Below are 18,110 nucleotides of genomic sequence, written 5' to 3'. Positions count from 1 at the left end.
CTACTTTATGTTTGCATCATAAAATTTATGAGTTTTTACTTTTGGAAGACACCAGAGGGCTTCAAAGTTCAGCAGCAATTTTGAAATTTTTCACAAAATTTTCAAACTCACTATTTTTCAGGGACCAGTTCAGTTTTGAAGTGGATTTGAAGGGTCTTCATATTAGAAATACCCCATAAAAGACCCCATTATAAAAACTACACCCCCCAAAGTATTCAAAATGACATTCAGTAAGTGTATTAACTCTTTAGGTGTTTCACAGGAATAGCAGCAAAGTGAAGGAGAAAATTCAAAATCTTCATTTTTTACACTCGCATGTTCTTGTAGACCCAATTTTTGAATTTTTGCAAGGGGTAAAAAGGAGAAATTTTTTACTTGTATTTGAAACCCAATTTCTCTCGAGTAAGGACATACCTCATATGTCTATGCAAATTGTTCAGCGGGCGCAGTAGAGGGCTCAGAAGGGAAGGAGCGACAAATGGTTTTGGGGGGGCATGCCGCATTTAGGAAGCCCCTATGGTGCCAGGACAGCAAAAAAAAAAACCACATGGCATACCATTTTGGAAACTAGACCCCTCAGGGAACGTAACAAGGCGTAAAGTGAACCTTAATACCCTACAGGTGTTTCACGACTTTTGCATATGTAAAAAAAAAATATATTTTTTTTACCTAAAATGCTTGGTTTCCCAAAAATTGAACATTTTTAAAAAGGGTAATAGCAGAAAATACCCCCCAAAATTTGAAGCCCAATTTCTCCCAATACAGAAAACACCTCGCATGGGGGTGAAAAGTGCTTTGCTGGCGCACTACAGGTCTCAGAAGAGAAAAAGTCACATTTGGCTTTTTGAAAGCAAATTTTGCTCTGGGGGTATGCCGCAGTTAGGAAGCCCCTATGGTGCCAGAACAGCAAAAAAAAAAACACATGGCATACCATTTTGGAAACTAGACCCCTCGGGGAATGTAACAAGGGGTAATGTAAACCTTAATACCCTACAGGTGTTTCACGACTTTTGCATATGTAAAAAAATATATATTTTTTTTTACCTAAAATGCTTGGTTTCCCAAAATTTTTACAATTTTAAAAAGGGTAATAGCAGAAAATACCCCCCAAAATTTGAAGCTCAATTTCTCCCGATTCAGAAAACACCCCATATGGGGGTGAAAAAGTGCTCTGCTGGCGCACTACAGGTCTCAGAAGAGAAGGAGTCACATTTGGCTTTTTGAAAGCGAATTTTGCTCTGGGGGCATGCCGCATTTAGGAAGCCCCTATGGTGCCAGGACAGCAAAAAAAAAACACATGGCATACCATTTTGGAAACTAGACCCCTCGAAAAACGTAACAAGGGGTAATTTGAACCTTATTACCCTACAGGTGTTTCACGACTTTTGCATATGTAAAAAAATATATATATTTTTTTACCTAAAATGCTTGTTTTCCCAAAAATTTTACATTTTTAAAAAGGGTAATAGCAGAAAATACCCCCCAAAATTTGTTAGACAATTTCTCCCGAGTACGGCGATACCCCATATGTGGCCCTAAACTGTTGCCTTGAAATACGACAGGGCTCCAAAGTGAGAGCGCCATGCGCATTTGAGGCCTAAATTAGGGACTTGCATAGGGGTGGACATAGGGGCATTCCACGCCAGTGATTCCCAAACAGGGTGCCTCCAGCTGTTGTAAAACTCCCAGCATGCCTAGACAGTCAACGGCTATCTGGCAATACTGGGAGTAGTTGTTTTGCAACAGCTGGAGGCTCCGTTTTGGAAACAGTGGCGAACCAGACGTTTTTCATTTTTATTGGGAAGGGGAGTTGTATAGGGGTATGTGTATATGTAGTGTTTTTTACTTTTTATTTTATTTTGTGTTAGTGTAGTGTAGTGTTTTTAGGGTACAGTCACACGGGCGGGGGTTCACAGTAGTTTCTCGCTGGCAGTTTGAGCTGCGGCAGAAAATTTGACGCAGCTCAAACTTGCAGCCGGATACTTACTGTAATCCTCCGCCCATGTGAGTGTACCCTGTACGTTCACATTGGGGGGGGGGGGGGGGGACATCCAGCTGTTGCAAAACTACAACTCCCAGCATGTACGGTCTATCAGTGCATGCTGGGAGTTGTAGTTTTGCAACAGCTGGAGGCTCCGTTTTGGAAACAGTGGCGTACCAGACGTTTTTCATTTTTATTGGGGAGGGGGGCTGTGTAGGGGTATGTGTATACGTAGTGTTTTTTACTTTTTATTTTATTCTGTGTTAGTGTAGTGTAGTGTTTTTAGGGTACAGTCACACGGGCGGGGGTTCACAGTAGTTTCTCGCTGGCAGTTTGAGCTGCGGCAGAAATTTTGCCGCACCTCAAACTTGCAGCCGGATACTTACTGTAATCCTCCTACCCTGTACATTCACATTGGGGGGGGGGGGGGGGGGAACATCCAGCTGTTGCAAAACTACAACTCCCAGCATGTACGGTCTATCAGTGCATGCTGGGAGTTGTAGTTTTGCAACAGCTGGAGGCACACTGGTTGTGAAACACCGAGTTTGGTAACAAACTCAGTGTTTTGCAACCAGTGTGCCTTCAGCTGTTGCAAAAGCTACAACCCCCAGCATGTACGGACAGCGGAAGGGCATGCTGGGTCTTTTAGTTATGCAACAGCTGGAGGCATACTACTTTGGCTGGGGATGCTGGGGATTGTAGTTATGCAACAGCTGGAGACACACTGGTTTGCTACTTAACTCAGTGTGCCTTCAGCTGTTGCAAAACTACAACTCTCAGCAGTCACCGACAGCCAACGGGCATGCTGGGAGTTGTAGTTATGCAACCACCAGATGCACCACTATAACTCCCAGCATGCACTTTAGCTGATTGTGCAAGCTGGGAGTTGTAGTTATACAACAGCTGAAGGTACACTTTTCCATAGAAAGAATGTGCCTCCAGCTGTGGCAAAACTACAAGTCCCAGTATGCACATAAGGGAATGCTGGGAGTTGTGGTGGTCTGCCTCCTGCTGTTGCATAACTACAGCTCCCAGCATGCCCTTTTTGCATGCTGGGAGCTGTTGCTAAGCAACAGCAGGAGGCTGTCACTCACCTCCAACGATCCTCGCTGCACAGGTCAGTCCCTCGTCGCCGCCGCCGCTGCTCCTGGGGCCCCGATCCCAACAGGGACGCCGGGGATCGGGGTCCCCAGCACCCGGGGTGCACGTCCCGCACCCGCTAACGTCCTCCGGAAGAGGGGCGGAGCGGGTTGCGGGAGTGACACCCGCAGCAGGCGCCCTGATTGGTCGGCCGGTAATACGGCCGACGAATCAGGGCGATCGTGAGGTGGCACCAGTGCCACCTCACCCCTGCTGGCTCTGGCTGTTCGGGGCCGTCTCTGACGGCCCCGATCAGCCAATAATTCCGGGTCACCGGGTCACTGGAGACCCGATTGACCCGGAATCCACCTCAGATCGCTGGACTGAATTGTCCAGCGATCTGCGGCCATCGCCGACATGGAGGGTCATCATGACCCCCCTGGGCGATATGCCCAGATGCCTGCTGAACGATTTCAGCAGGCATCGGGCACCGGCTCCGCTCCAGATGGTTGCGGGGGGCCGGTAAAACACATGACGTTCTCATACGTCATGTGTCCTTAAGGACTCGGAAATGAGAACGTCATGTGTCCTTAAGGGGTTAAGATAGGTAAAATTTTTTCAATACATTGCTTCATGGTAGTCCATTGGGAATTGTAATTTGTAATGAATCCAATAGAATCATCCGTAACTTCATTTTTCTTGGTATTTAGTAGCTGTGTTCTGGGGGTCTCCTTAGCCCTTTTATATGCTTTTTTTCAAGCAACGATTGCTGTAGCCACGTTCTTTGAATCTCAATTGGAGTAATTTTGCTTGATGTTCAAAGTCCTCTTGTGACGAGCAAATACGGCGAATGCGTAAGTATTGGCCCCTGGGAACAGCATCAATGACATGTTTAGGGTGAGCAGAAGATTCGTGTAAATACGAATTGCTAGCCGTCTCCTTCCGAAAGGCGTTAGTGCGAATAAATCCATGGGAATCCCGAGTTAGTGTCACATCTAAAAAGTTGACAAAATGAGAATGTGAAGAGTATGTGACTTTGATGTTTTTGTTATTGACATTAATGGCAGAAATAAAACGTTCCAAACGTACCGCCCCCAGAATAGGATGCGGTCTATCTCGAGGTCCCCATGATCTGACAGGAAGAAGTCCCTCTCCCACAGCCCCAGGAACAGATTTGCATACGAGGTGCACAAGGCGCCCCCATAGCAGTGCCCTGGAGCTGCAAATAGAGGGACCCCTTAAAAGCAAAAAAATTGTGAGTCAAAGCAAATTCCAAAATCTCCAACAAAAATTGTGACATGTCAGGTTTAATATTGCTTGGTTCAAGAAAAAAACGGGTAGCAGCTAATCCATCATTGTGACGGATACTAGTATATAGAGATTCTATATCACAAGTGACTAGTAATGTATGTTCGTCAAGAAGTAACCCTTCGATTCTACTCAGCAAGTCATTGGCATCACGGATGAAAGATGGTAAGTATTCTACAATAGGTTTTAATTTAAAGTGATGAGAATAGGACAAGGGAAAAGGAAAAATAAATGAAAAGAAAATCAAAAAATATTGGACTAGAAGAGTAAAAGAAAGAAAAATAAAAAGAAGAGGGAAAAGAAAGGAGAAGGAGGGGGAAAAGGAGTGCGGAAAGATAGGGGGGGAAGTAAAGGGGAAGAAAGAATAAGGAAAATAAGGGAAAAAGAGACAAAAAGAAGATCCAAACTGACAAAAGACAATCATCCTAAAGTCCAGATGTATAAGGGAGACCAATGTTCCTGAGATTTTTTGCTGATCCAGGGAGTTGAACAACTACGAAGGCAATACTGGAATCTTGGAAACAAGAATATCTTATCTTATTTATTGCCATTGATTAATGCACAAGCAGGTAGCGTCGCCCCTTTTTTGTCTAGTCTCCCTCAGTAGTTGTAGCTTCTCCCTTTTTTGTTTTCATGAATTGTATGTTTTTAATATATATCAATGAAATTATGTATATTTTATATTCCATTTAAATGACTCCTTTTTTGTGGTAATAGGATATAGATTCTGTCTAGTTAGAGATCCTGCTTAAGTCTGTCCTAGTTCCTCTGCCTTAGGGGACAGGCGTCAGGGTCTACTTATTTTAAGTAAGGGGGTTTGGGGTGTCCCGGCACCAGATTGCATCCGTTGCCTTGTGGTGAGGTCCCCAAAGTCAGAGTCGCTAGGTGTAGGTGGGGTCCTCATCCTTATTTAGCCCCTTGTCACCCCTTTTGTAATTAAAATTATTCAAATTTAATGTGTATATATTTATATAGTAAGTGTACTTACCTAGTTAGCGTCGCAGGACCTGCGGGTCATGTGATGCGTTCCAAAGTCTCTATGGTTTGTAGTTCAAGGACCTTTGGAGAAAGTCAGGTGTTTACCCATCAGGCTATGTAACGGTGAGTGACAGCTGACTTGGACCAATTCAAAATGGCCCTGCCCATATAAGGGAGTGGAGGCCATTACTCTCTCTCTTTCCTCGTGGGCTGTTGACAGGGAAGGATCTGCGCTGCTGTCATCAGTGAGTTAGGCCCGAGCCTTGCGGCGACGGCTGATCTTTACAAAACTGTGAGTGTAATCAATCCGTAAGCACTCTGCAAGATCACCGAACCATATCTAACCCCTAAATCCGGACGGATCTTCGCAAATTGCCCTAAATTCTGAGACTTATATCAAAAGTCAAGGTCCGCAACAACTGTCAGTCACTGAAGTGTATGGAGACTGTATTAATGAGACTGTTACTGTTCATTGGCTGTACCGCAAGTCTTTAAGTAAAGTTTATCCAAGTTCAAGTTCAACTACCTTGTGGACCTTCAGTAATTTTATGCATGCACCTATCGTTACTGGGAAGGGCGGCGATAGGCCAGAGAATTACCTCAGCATACTAGCCCTCAGCCTGGCGTCACGAACAACAGGGTTAACCTTAACCCTTGATATACTGAAGCAACACCCTGACTACACTACCCCTACCCCTGAGGCCTACCACATATTTAACTTTCTGGCACCAATTAATTAAAAAAAAATGTTTAACAGTGGAATACTCCTTTAAGCAGTCCGGCTGAAGCTGTGGCAGTTATGGCTAATGGCTTCGACATAGCATGGTGAGTTGATGCTGTAAATAGGCCATTGTAGGTTAAAAACAATCTTATGTCAGGGGACCACTGTATATAAGTCATGATAGGTCTGATGCCCCATCTGCCTGTACTGTTGAGTTCGAGATGACAGGCAGCTTAATGCCCCAACAGGTGTGGACCTTCTGTGAAGTCTAAATACTCCCGGCTTAACCTTTTACCCTGCCCAAGGATGCCGAGAAGATGGACTCCAGCTCTAGGGTAAATCCTCAATCGCTATCACAAGAGTAGTCCCGGTTAATTGGCATCTGGCCTGGCTGGGCAGAACACCCCGGCGGCAAGAACCAGGTATACTGTATAGGGAATACATGCAGTAGGGGCAAGTTGTTGTTGTAGATGGTATTAGCACAACTAATTTTACTTTGGAAGTTCAGTAAATAGGATTCATGGTACAGATCAGTATTTGGCTGATTTCCATGAAACCCTACCCTCACCAGCTTAAAGGGATTGTGTCATCTGAAAATTATGTATTGTTTAAATCAGGTTTTATGTTAAACATATTTTTAAAGAATTGTTAGTGATGTTTTTTCAAAATTTTTATTTGATATAATATAAGTTCTGCAGTTTCCATTCTGGCCATTGGGTCTATAAGCTGAGACTTCCTGTTTTGTACAGATGACTTCCCAACAGTAACCTCTTTATCAACACAGACAGGAGTAAAGTGAAAGATAACACTAGTATATAGATAACAGAAAAGCACACATTAGCTGTTGCTCAGAGCTCAGAGTCCCGCTTCCTGTAGAATGACTTTAAAAAGGTCAAAGAACATGTTCAGTAGTGTCTCCAATTCATCTGAATGAGACAGATCCTGTCTATTGTTGTTTATGGTCCACTGATGCTGCTGTAAAGTATATCACTAAATGCTGTTAAAACAGCTCAGACAAAATGGCAGCCCCCTTGATGATGTACAAAAAATGTATTTAACAAAAAAACATGTATCGGCACAAGTATCGGCATCTAATGTGAGAAAAAGTTAGATGATACATTCCCTTTAAGAACTTCACTTAGGTGTGGATGCATTAGTTCTACAATAAACAAACAATGTTTTTTTTGTCACTAGCAGGTCAATTTAACTACCGTATTTATCGGCATATAACACGCATTTTTTATGCAAACATTTTTAGCCTAAAGTCTATCTGCGTGTTATACACCGATAGACTGTTTGTGACTCCGGAAAAGCCACTGCAGTTCAATGATTTAAAGCGGGCGCTTTAAATCATTGAACTGCAGCAGCTTCTGCCGGGCCAGAGTCCCACTGCCACTGCCAGATTCCCCCGGTTTTATAGTTGCATCTGCCGCTGCCAGATTCCATCCCCGTCCCCGGTTTTATAGTTATATGTCCCACCGCCGACACTGCCCAATTCCCTCCCCGTCCCCAGTTTTATAGTTACATGTGTTCTGTTGACCGCACTTTTTTATGCTCCGGTGGCCTCCTGAGCTGTCACTGTGCTCTGCGCAATGACGAGTGATGTCCTCAACACGACATCACTCGTCAGTCAGTGCGTGTCGCACAGTGACAGCTTAGGATGCTGCCGGAGCATGAAGGACCGCAGTCCCCAGGGCACATGTTACTATAAACCGGGGAAGGGGAGGGAATCAGGCAGCGGTGGCAGCGGGATATTTAACTATAAAACCGGGGACGGGGAGGTAATAGAGCAGCGGCACTCTGGCCCCACAGAAGCCACTGCACGTCAATGATTTAAAGAGCTTGCTTTAAATCATTGAACTGCAGAAGCCGCCAGAAACAGTTTATCGAGGTACACCTGCACACACACGCACCCTTATTTTTCCAAGGATATTTTGGTAAAAAACCTATTTTACCAAAATTTCCTTGGAAAAATTAGGGTGCGTGTTATAGTCCGGTGCGTGGTATACCCCAATAAATACGGTATATATATATATGTATATATATATGTGTATAGCAACAGGAGAATACAGCAGCACACTACTAGCACAAAGATATAGATAAAACATGAGTATATAGATACAACATGAGAAGCTGTTGAGCTATGGTGCAGTAATGAAATAGTGAGATACTTAGCTTGCAATTTGGCGGCCAAATAGCTTGGACCGTCCCACCACGGTAAGGTGATCTCATTGGGATGGACGCTACACCATGAATATGCCTCTGTGTGAATAGATCAGCAGGCATTGCAGGATCTGGAACATCAGGTGTATATAAGGTGATTTGGATGTTCCAGATCCTGCAATGCCTGCTGATCTATTCACACAGAGGCATATTCATAGTGTAGGGTCCGTCCCAATGAGATCACCTTTCCATGGTGGGACGGTCCAAGCTATTTGGCCGCCAAATTGCAAGCTAAGTATCTCACTATTTAATTACTGAACCATAGCTGAACAGCTTCTCATGTTGTATCTATATACTCATGTTTTATCTATATCTTTGGGCTAGCAGTGTGCTGCTGTATTCTCCTGTTGCTGTATATTTAGCCCAGCAGCCTGCACCTGTAAGCCAGGTCCGTATAATAGTTTGGAATCAATAGTGCTGGCCAACTTATTCTTTGTTTGTATTACACATATGGGGGAGTGGCTACCTCCATGTTGGTTCTTGCACCCCACCCACCTCTATCAGGTGTATATAAGGTGATTTAGATGTTCCAGATCCTGCAATGCCTGCTGATCTATTTACACAGAGGCATATTCATAGTGTAGGGTCTGTCCCAATGAGATCACCTTACCGTGGTGGGACGGTCCAAGCTATTTGGCCGCCAAATTGCAAGCTAAGTATCTCACTATTTCATTACTGCACCATAGCTGAACAGCTTCTCATGTTGTATATATATACTCATGTTTTATCTATATCTTTGTGCTAGCAGTGTGCTGCTGTATTCTCCTGTTGCTGTATATTTAGCCCAGCAGCCTGCACCTGTAAGCCAGGTCCGTATAATAGTTTGGAATCAATAGTGCTGGCCAACTTATTCTTTGTTTGTATTACACATATGGGGGAGTGGCTACCTCCATGTTGGTTCTTGCACCCCACCCACCTCTATCAGGTGTATATAAGGTGATTTAGATGTTCCAGATCCTGCAATGCCTGCTGATCTATTTACACAGAGGCATATTCATAGTGTAGGGTCTGTCCCAATGAGATCACCTTACCGTGGTGGGACGGTCCAAGCTATTTGGCCGCCAAATTGCAAGCTAAGTATCTCACTATTTCATTACTGCACCATAGCTGAACAGCTTCTCATGTTGTATATATATACTCATGTTTTATCTATATCTTTGTGCTAGCAGTGTGCTGCTGTATTCTCCTGTTGCTGTATATTTAGCCCAGCAGCCTGCACCTGTAAGCCAGGTCCGTATAATAGTTTGGAATCAATAGTGCTGGCCAACTTATTCTTTGTTTGTATTACACATATGGGGGAGTGGCTACCTCCATGTTGGTTCTTGCACCCCACCCACCTCTATCAGGTGTATATAAGGTGATTTAGATGTTCCAGATCCTGCAATGCCTGCTGATCTATTTACACAGAGGCATATTCATAGTGTAGGGTCTGTCCCAATGAGATCACCTTACCGTGGTGGGACGGTCCAAGCTATTTGGCCGCCAAATTGCAAGCTAAGTAACTCACTATTTCATTACTGCACCATAGCTGAACAGCTTCTCATGTTGTATCAATATATATATACATATATATATATATATATGTGTATATATATATATATATATATATATATATATAAAGTCTGTCATATATGCAGACAAAGCCACCAATTTCCCAGTGGCTCAGTAAAACATAACCTTTACTAAGCCTTTTAAGGACACCCTGCTCTCGCACCCGTTATATGATGTGCGCTCTGTAGCTAAGCACGCATTATAACGGGATTGTCCTGGCTGCTGACAGCTGATACCTGTGGCTAATGCTGGACATGACCAATCTGGGTAATGTCCGGCATTAACTCATTAGACACTGCGATCAAAATTGACGTAAATTTACATTCTGGATGCTCAGCGGGGCTGATCGGGACACCCACGATGAAACCATGGCGGGCTGGAGCAATGAAGCACCGATAACACTGATCAATACTGTGCTATGGCAATGCATTGAACAGTGTATGCGATCAAAAGATTGCAAGCAATAGTCCCTTGTGGGGACTAAAAAATAATGAAAAAAAAGGTTTTCAAATTTTTTTAAATGTGTGTTAGCTCCTTCCCTAATAAAAGTTTTACCCCCCCCCCCCCTTGTCCCATTTAAAAAAAAATTAAATTCATTAAACAAAAATAAACAAACATATGTTTAAATAAAATCATTCAAAAATGTACACATAAAAAATACCAGAGTCCAGAATAGCATATTTTAGGTCACTTTGTGTACCATAAAAAATTTTATAAAAAGTGATCAAAAAGTCCCATCAAGACAAAAATGGTACTAAAAAGTACAGATCACGCACAAAAAAAAATGAGTCTTCATAAAGACCCATATACCGAAAAATAAAAAAAAGTTAAATTTTAAGTATACTCATTTTCATACAAAAAGTAATTTTTTTTAAAGTAGTAAAATAAAATAAAGCCTATATCATAGTGTATATCATTGCAATCATATCGAGCTATAGAATAAAGATAACGGCCCATATTTATCAAACTATGTGAGAGAAAATGTGGAGTGATTTTCCCATAGCAACCAATCACAGTTCAGCTTTCACTTTACCAGAGCTCATTAGCTGAGCTGTGATTGGTTGCTGTGGGAAAATCGCTTCCTTTTTCTCTCACACAGTTTGATAAATCTGAGCCAATGTGTATTTTTTACCGAAAAATGCACTACGTAGAAACAGAAGCCCCAACATTTACTACGTGGCAGACTTTTTGAAAAATTCCTCCTTTCTTAATGGATTAATTACACAACCAAAAAATATACCCTATAGAGAGTCTTTTAAAATTCCACTACCCTGTCTTCCCATAACATCAGTACTGATTAACCCTAGATGGTTAGACAGGGAAATGGTTTAACCCCTTCCTGAACCGTGAAATACATGTACACCATGGGTCAGGTGAGGGGAATATGGCACAGGCTTACATAAAAAAGTTAGCATGCCCGATTTACCGTATTGTGAACTACCGAAAAATTATTGCCCCACAAAAATGTGCAGTTGTGCATATTTTTTTAATTTTGTCTTAGATATATATTTTTCTGGCTCTGTAACACATTATATGATAAAATGAAGTGTGCAAATAAACATTTCAACTTGTCCCACATAAAAAATCCCTAATACAACTTTTTCATTGGAAAAATAATAAAATTATGGGTCTTTGAATGTGAAAAGGAAGAAAGCCAAAAAACACAAATCATTGCCCTTCTAACCATCTATGGTTAATTACTATTGACTTAAGGGTTTGTTCAGACGGCGGAATGTCCGTGCGGAATTCCACCAGAATATACTGCATGGACACGGACATGTCTATTCTTTCTGTGGATAACGCTCTGAAACGCTTTGCCGCATTTCAGAGCAGTCCTAGCGCTGGCCAGATTAATCAAATGTGCGGAATGTCAGCCTGTGTTTTTTGGCTGGCTCCAGAAAGTTATACAGATTTATAAATTAATTCTATTTAAAAATCTTAATCATTCCAGTACTTATCAGCTGCTGTAGGCTCCACAGGCAGTTGTGTAGTTCTTTTCAGTCTGACCACAGTGTGTTTCTGCTGCCAGCTCTGTCCGTGTCAGTAACTGTCCAGAGCAGCGGCAAATCCCCATAGCAAACTTCTCCTGCTCATGACAGTTCCTGACATGGACAGAGGAGGCAGCAGAGAGCACTGTGGTCAGACTGGAAAGAACTACAAAAATTCCTTTGGAGCATACAGCAGCTGATAAGCACTGGAAGGATAAAGATTTTTAAATAGAATTAATTTACAAATCTGCTTGTCCTCACTGCACAGAGCCCTGCTTCTCCTACCACACTTCCTGTATTTGGTCTCCTCAAAGAGACACACAGGCAATAGCTGCATGGACAAAAAATATACAAATGTAACCACTGTATATTACATATATACATATAATGTTATTTTCTACATTATATACACATTTACGTACGTGGCGATACCAAATATGTAGGGAAGGGGCTTTTTCCAATTTTTTTAAAACTTTTTTTTCACCTTTATTTTACACTTTTTATGTCCCCATCCTTAGGTTGCTAATACTGTTCAGTGCTATGCATATGCATAGCACTAATCAGTATTATTAGCAATCTTTTTGTCTGATCTGCTCGATGTCAGACCAGAGAAAAGATCCCGGTAGAGCAGCGAAGGCAAGTGAGGGGACCTCCAGGTGATCTTGGCTGATCTAATCTTGGCTGATCTGATCCCTGCGGTTGTGCCATGGGCAATCAGATCAGCCATTACAAGTGGCGCATTGCCACAGATGCCGTGTACTGTATTGATCACGGCATCTGTTAATGGTGTTAATGGCAGACATCAGCATGATCGCTGATAGCAGCCAAGACCTGCCGTGCATGATGCAAGCACTGTTACGGTGTTCGCATCATGTACACAACATAAATGTACGGAACACTCAGGATGTACATTTATGTCCAATGTCCTTAAGTAGTTAAAAAGGAAATCAATGTTTTTATAAAACTTAGTTTTGAATTTAGCTGTGGATCCGCAGTTTTTCCGGGGGTCTGGAGGATGAAATTGTAGGTTAAGGGACAGAGGGCTGATGCTAAAGGCATATTTATGAAATCAACTCTAATTACAGAAAACACCCCAGCAGGGAACATCATTAAGGTAATTTAATTAAAGCACATGTATATACAATCATAAGAAATCATAAGTAAAATAACAACATACTATGCATGTGATAATAATATGCAAAAAGTTTCATAAAATGTATCCACAGTTTATGTAATGTCCTAGGATACTCTAAAAAGTGCAAAAAATATGTTTCTTTTTCAATTAGCTGAGAAGTTCTTTAGATTGGTAAAAAGGACTGTTGTTGTCTTCTCTTTTTCCTTCCTGATGCCTCCAACACAATGGATTAAACTCAGAGAAGCTTGCTTTAATTTTGGACTTCCAAAAATGAGAACAATTGACTGAGTTGGTGAATAGCCATAGATTATCATCAAACAGGTACAAAATCCTGGGCTACTTTGAGGAAAGAGTTCTATAAATACAAGGACTTCTGATATATAAAAAGATATATAAAGGAAAAGAAGACAACTTATTGTTCTTGCTGCCCGTACTCGACCTTCAGCACGAGCTCTGAGCTCTCCCTTTGTATTCCTATCTGAATTGTGAGTATGTGACAGAAGTGACTTGATGATCAGACCATTGGCAATACCCACCAATACTAATGGAAGAGAACAACTTATGAGAGTACTGGGAAGCAAATATATAGCATTTAGACTAGGAACAGAGATTTCTACTACTCCATTTGTTGACATGTTTAAATTTGGAGCATCACAGTGGAAATTCCAGTATGCGGGAAGGCCTGTTGCAAATGATATGAAAACGGAAGCCATTATTAACCGTGGAACTAACTGATCAGCTGCAAGTTTTAGTCGGATTAGAAATGGATGGGTGGCTATAACAATCTGCAGATAATAATTGACTGAAAGGCAAACTGTGAACCAGAAGCTGCAGTAGATCGGAAGTATGAGCAGAACAGAGGATATAATGTAGACCTTGTCTGTAAAGTAGACGTCAGCACATACAAAGCTCATATAATCATTGACTAGCATGATGAGCTGAAAGAAAATGTTGGACACACATAGCGTCACCACAATGAGATCAGATGGACTGAGGCTTTTAGACTTGGTTTTGTCTATAAGATTGACAGCAATGATGAAGGAATTGGTGACCACCGCCATCACAGTGCTAGCCCCCAAAACAATCATAGAAACTAGAATAAATACAGGAAGCATCAGAAAAGATTTTCAGAGGCTGAACAAGATAGACTGCTCACAGTTTACTATGATGAAATGTGTATTAATGTCCACAAGTGTGTTTGAACATTTTCTATAAGAGCAGGTTAAAAATAAATTATATTTTTCCATTTAAACCTGTTGACACGAAAAAGAGAAAAAGCAAATTGTTATTTGACCATTTGTTCTTTTTTTATGGCTTCCATGTCATTTTAGAAGATTTTAGAATCAATTTTGGCTTTGCTCTATAAACCACAGGGGTTGTTCCCCATGACTTCCTATTTATATTCAACTTATATTTGACCAATGAGACATTTATTTGCTTTTTTTGCATTTAATTGAAATATTAAGAAACGTTATGTACATATTTTTTTATGTACATAAAGTTTCTTAATATTGTCTTTAGACTGTTTTTTGTGTCTAAAAAGGGGCAAAAAAGGCGCAAGCAGGGTTTTTTGGGCCTTTTTTTGCCCCTGCTGATTTTGAGTTGCAATCCACTGATTTTGAGTTGCAATCCACTGATTTTGGCAATACACATGATATGGAAGGGATTTATCATTGCGCCTTTCTGTTAAAAGGAGCAAAAAAAGGCGCAAAGCCGCTGAAAAGTCTCTAAAACTACACCAGCCCAGACATGGTGTAGCTTTTTGGTACATGTGTAGACAGAAATTTCAGAAAATGTGACCTGCACAAAATTTATCAAAGCTCTTTTACCCTTTAATAAATTTGGTGCTCCTACACATTACCAGCACACACAAAAAAGGTGGAAAAAAAATGCTTCACTTGCACTGCAATGATAAATGTGGGCCAATGTGTGTGTATGTGTATGTTGTGTATATGTTCCAGCATCACGTCTAAACGGCTAAAGATATTAACATGAAACTTGGCACACATGTTACTTTTATGTCAACAACAAACATAGGATATATAATTTAACCTTTACCCACCCCCATTTGCCAGAGTCAGGGTTTTTGTTTAAAGTCCCATACAAGTCTATGGGAAATATATGTTACTGCATAACTTCCAAACAGCTGGAGATATTTCGATAATACTTGGTCACATGTTACTTATATGTCCACTTAAAATATAGAATAGTTAATTTAACCCTTAACTACCCCCATTTGTGAGGGTTGGGATTTTTGTTTAAAGTCCCATGCATAGGAGGACAGGATAGGAGGATGGAATAGGAGGTCGGGATAGGAGGTCGAGATAGGAGGTCGAGATAGGAGGACCGGATAGGAGGACAGGATAGGAGGTCGGGATAGGAGGTCGAGATAGGAGGTTGAGATAAGAGGACGGGATAGGAGGATGGGATAGGAGGTCAAGATAGGAGGACGGGATAGGAGGTCGGGATAGGAGGTCGGTATAGGAGGTCGAGATAGGAGGATGGGATATGAGGACAGAATAGGAGGACGGGATAGGAGGACGGGATAGGAGGTTGGGATAGGAGGTTGGGATTGGAGGTCGGGATATGGGGTTGGGATATGACAACAATATATGAGGACGGGATATGATGTCAAAAGCTTCCTCTGTTGATTTTACTCCACAACAAGGATTAGGAAGGAAAAACTGGGCAATGCCGGGTACTCAACTAGTCTATATAATATAAGCAGTAGAGGCTATACTATTGTAAAATGTTCATGCATTTGGATTCTGTGTTTTTTTTTTCTAAATGAAGAAATTGAGTTGAGGTTTCTTTGAAATATTAAACATTTGAAGGTGTCTCACTTGGTAATACCCCATATCACCCTAATAAGTTAACCAATGATCAAAATATTTGGTGTAAATAACTTTTATATGGAGCAATCAATGGCATAGCAATATAGGTCACAGTGGTTGCCAGAACATGCCAGCGCTAGGACTGCTCAGAAATGCACCATCTATTAGACAGAAATGCATTTCCTTGCGGACTTGTCTATTCTTTCTTTGGACACCAGAATTTTGACGCCAGATGTTTCCGGCACGGAAATTCTGCTATATGAACAGCGCAGCAGAATCCCATTGAAATTAATAGGAAACTGCTGCTGCCGAATTCGGCATGTAAAATTCCATCGTGTGAACATATCCTAAAAGTGAATCAATTATATAAATACCCCAAAATGGTTTTAGTGAAGATATGATCATCTTGTTAAAGCAAGCCTTAGGGTACATTGATGAAAACATAACAAAGTTGTGGCTTTTGGAATTCGTCAGCCCAAAAACTTACATTTTCAATGTGCTATTATTCTGTAAAAGTAATAAAACACAAATAAACTATGCATATTTGATATCAATGTTATTATGGCATCCCATAATTTGGGTAATACATTTTACCTTCACAATGAGTAATGTACATTTGAAAGACACTATTGCAATGTTTGCCACCCCCCACCCCACCCCCAAAAAAAAAATATTTATATGTGTGTATATATATATATATATATATATATATATATACACTGTATTGCCCATAATAACCAATCACAGAACAGCTTTATTTTTTCAAGAGGACTGTAAGAAAAGAAAGCTGCTCTGTGATTGGCTGTTATGGGTAACAAAGTCCATATTTCCAAATATTCTGATGTACTACGACCAATGGATCCCAGTAAAGAATTGAAACATAAAGTAATTTTTTTAAAATTATTATTGATATGGGATATATATGTATATATATATATATATATATATATATATATATATATATATAAATATATATATATATATATATATATATATATATATATATATGTAAATAATACTGGTAATTTAACATAAGAGTATTACAGTTGCATGATTTTTTTGTTACTTACCTTTTTGCTTCTTATTGTTTTGCCTTGTTATACAAAAATTACAGCTTTTCCGAGGGTTTGCGTTACCTTTTTTACCTTTCTTTCCACTTTTGTATTATATCACTCAGATGGAGGGTCACTAAAAGAAGAAGCCTACAATACTTGTTCCCATAAGCTGATAGTTTACATTATTTATTGTATAGAACTATAAAGGAAACAGTAACAAGTTCAACACCAAATACCTGTCACGATGCCGGCTGGCAGGTAGTGGATCCTCTGTGCCAGAGAGGGATTGGCGTGGACCGTGCTAGTGGACCGGTTCTAAGCCACTACTGGTTTTCACCAGAGCCCGCCGCAAAGCGGGATGGTCTTGCTGCGGCGGTAGTGACCAGGTCGTATCCACTAGCAACGGCTCACCTCTCTGGCTGCTGAAGATAGGCGCGGTACAAGGGAGTAGGCAGAAGCAAGGTCGGACGTAGCAGAAGGTCGGGGCAGGCAGCAAGGATCGTAGTCAGGGGCAACGGCAGAAGGTCTGGAAACACAGGCAAGGAACACACAAGGAACGCTTTCACTGGCACTAAGGCAACAAGATCCGGCAAGGGAGTGCAAGGGAAGTGAGGTAATATAGGGAAGTGCACAGGTGATTACCCTAATTGGAACCACTGCGCCAATCAGCGGCGCAGTGGCCCTTTAAATCGCAGAGACCCGGCGCGCGCGCGCCCTAGGGAGCGGGGCCGCGCGCGCCGGGACAGAACAGACGGGGAGCGAGTCAGGTAGGGGAGCCGGGGTGCGCATCGCGAGCGGGCGCTACCCGCATCGCGAATCGCATCCCGGCTGGCAGCGGGATCGCAGCGCCCCGGGTCAGAGGACGTGACCGGAGCGCTGCAGCGGAGAGAGTGAAGCGAGCGCTCCGGGGAGGAGCGGGGACCCGGAGCGCTCGGCGTAACAGTACCCCCCCCCTTGGGTCTCCCCCTCTTCTTGGAGCCTGAGAACCTGAGGAGCAGACTTTTGTCAAGGATGTTGTCCTCAGGTTCCCAGGATCTCTCTTCAGGACCACAACCCTCCCAGTCTACTAAAAAAAAATTTTTCCCTCTGACCTTTTTGGCAGCCAAAATTTCCTTGACCGAGAAGACGTCCGAGGAGCCGGAAACAGGAGTGGGAGGAACAGATTTGGGAGAAAAACGGTTGAGGATGAGTGGTTTGAGAAGAGAGACGTGAAAGGCATTGGGGATACGAAGAGAAGGAGGAAGAAGAAGTTTATA

General features: G+C 41.9%; 1 protein-coding gene across 1 annotated transcript; it reads right to left on the bottom strand.

Moving 5' to 3' along the window:
* Nucleotides 1-13,108: 13,108 nt before the first annotated feature.
* Nucleotides 13,109-14,080, bottom strand: LOC130367992 (taste receptor type 2 member 8-like). The gene has a single exon (XM_056571172.1). The coding sequence runs from the start codon at nt 14,078-14,080 to the stop codon at nt 13,109-13,111; it is 972 nt and encodes a 323-aa protein (XP_056427147.1).
* Between the last annotated feature and the right edge of the window lie 4,030 nt (nt 14,081-18,110).

The sequence above is a fragment of the Hyla sarda genome, chromosome 1, assembly GCF_029499605.1.
Source record: "Hyla sarda isolate aHylSar1 chromosome 1, aHylSar1.hap1, whole genome shotgun sequence".
NCBI lineage: Eukaryota > Metazoa > Chordata > Amphibia > Anura > Hylidae > Hyla > Hyla sarda.
The sequence above is the reverse complement of the archived record's forward strand: the minus strand, read 5'-3'. Positions and strand labels throughout refer to the sequence as shown.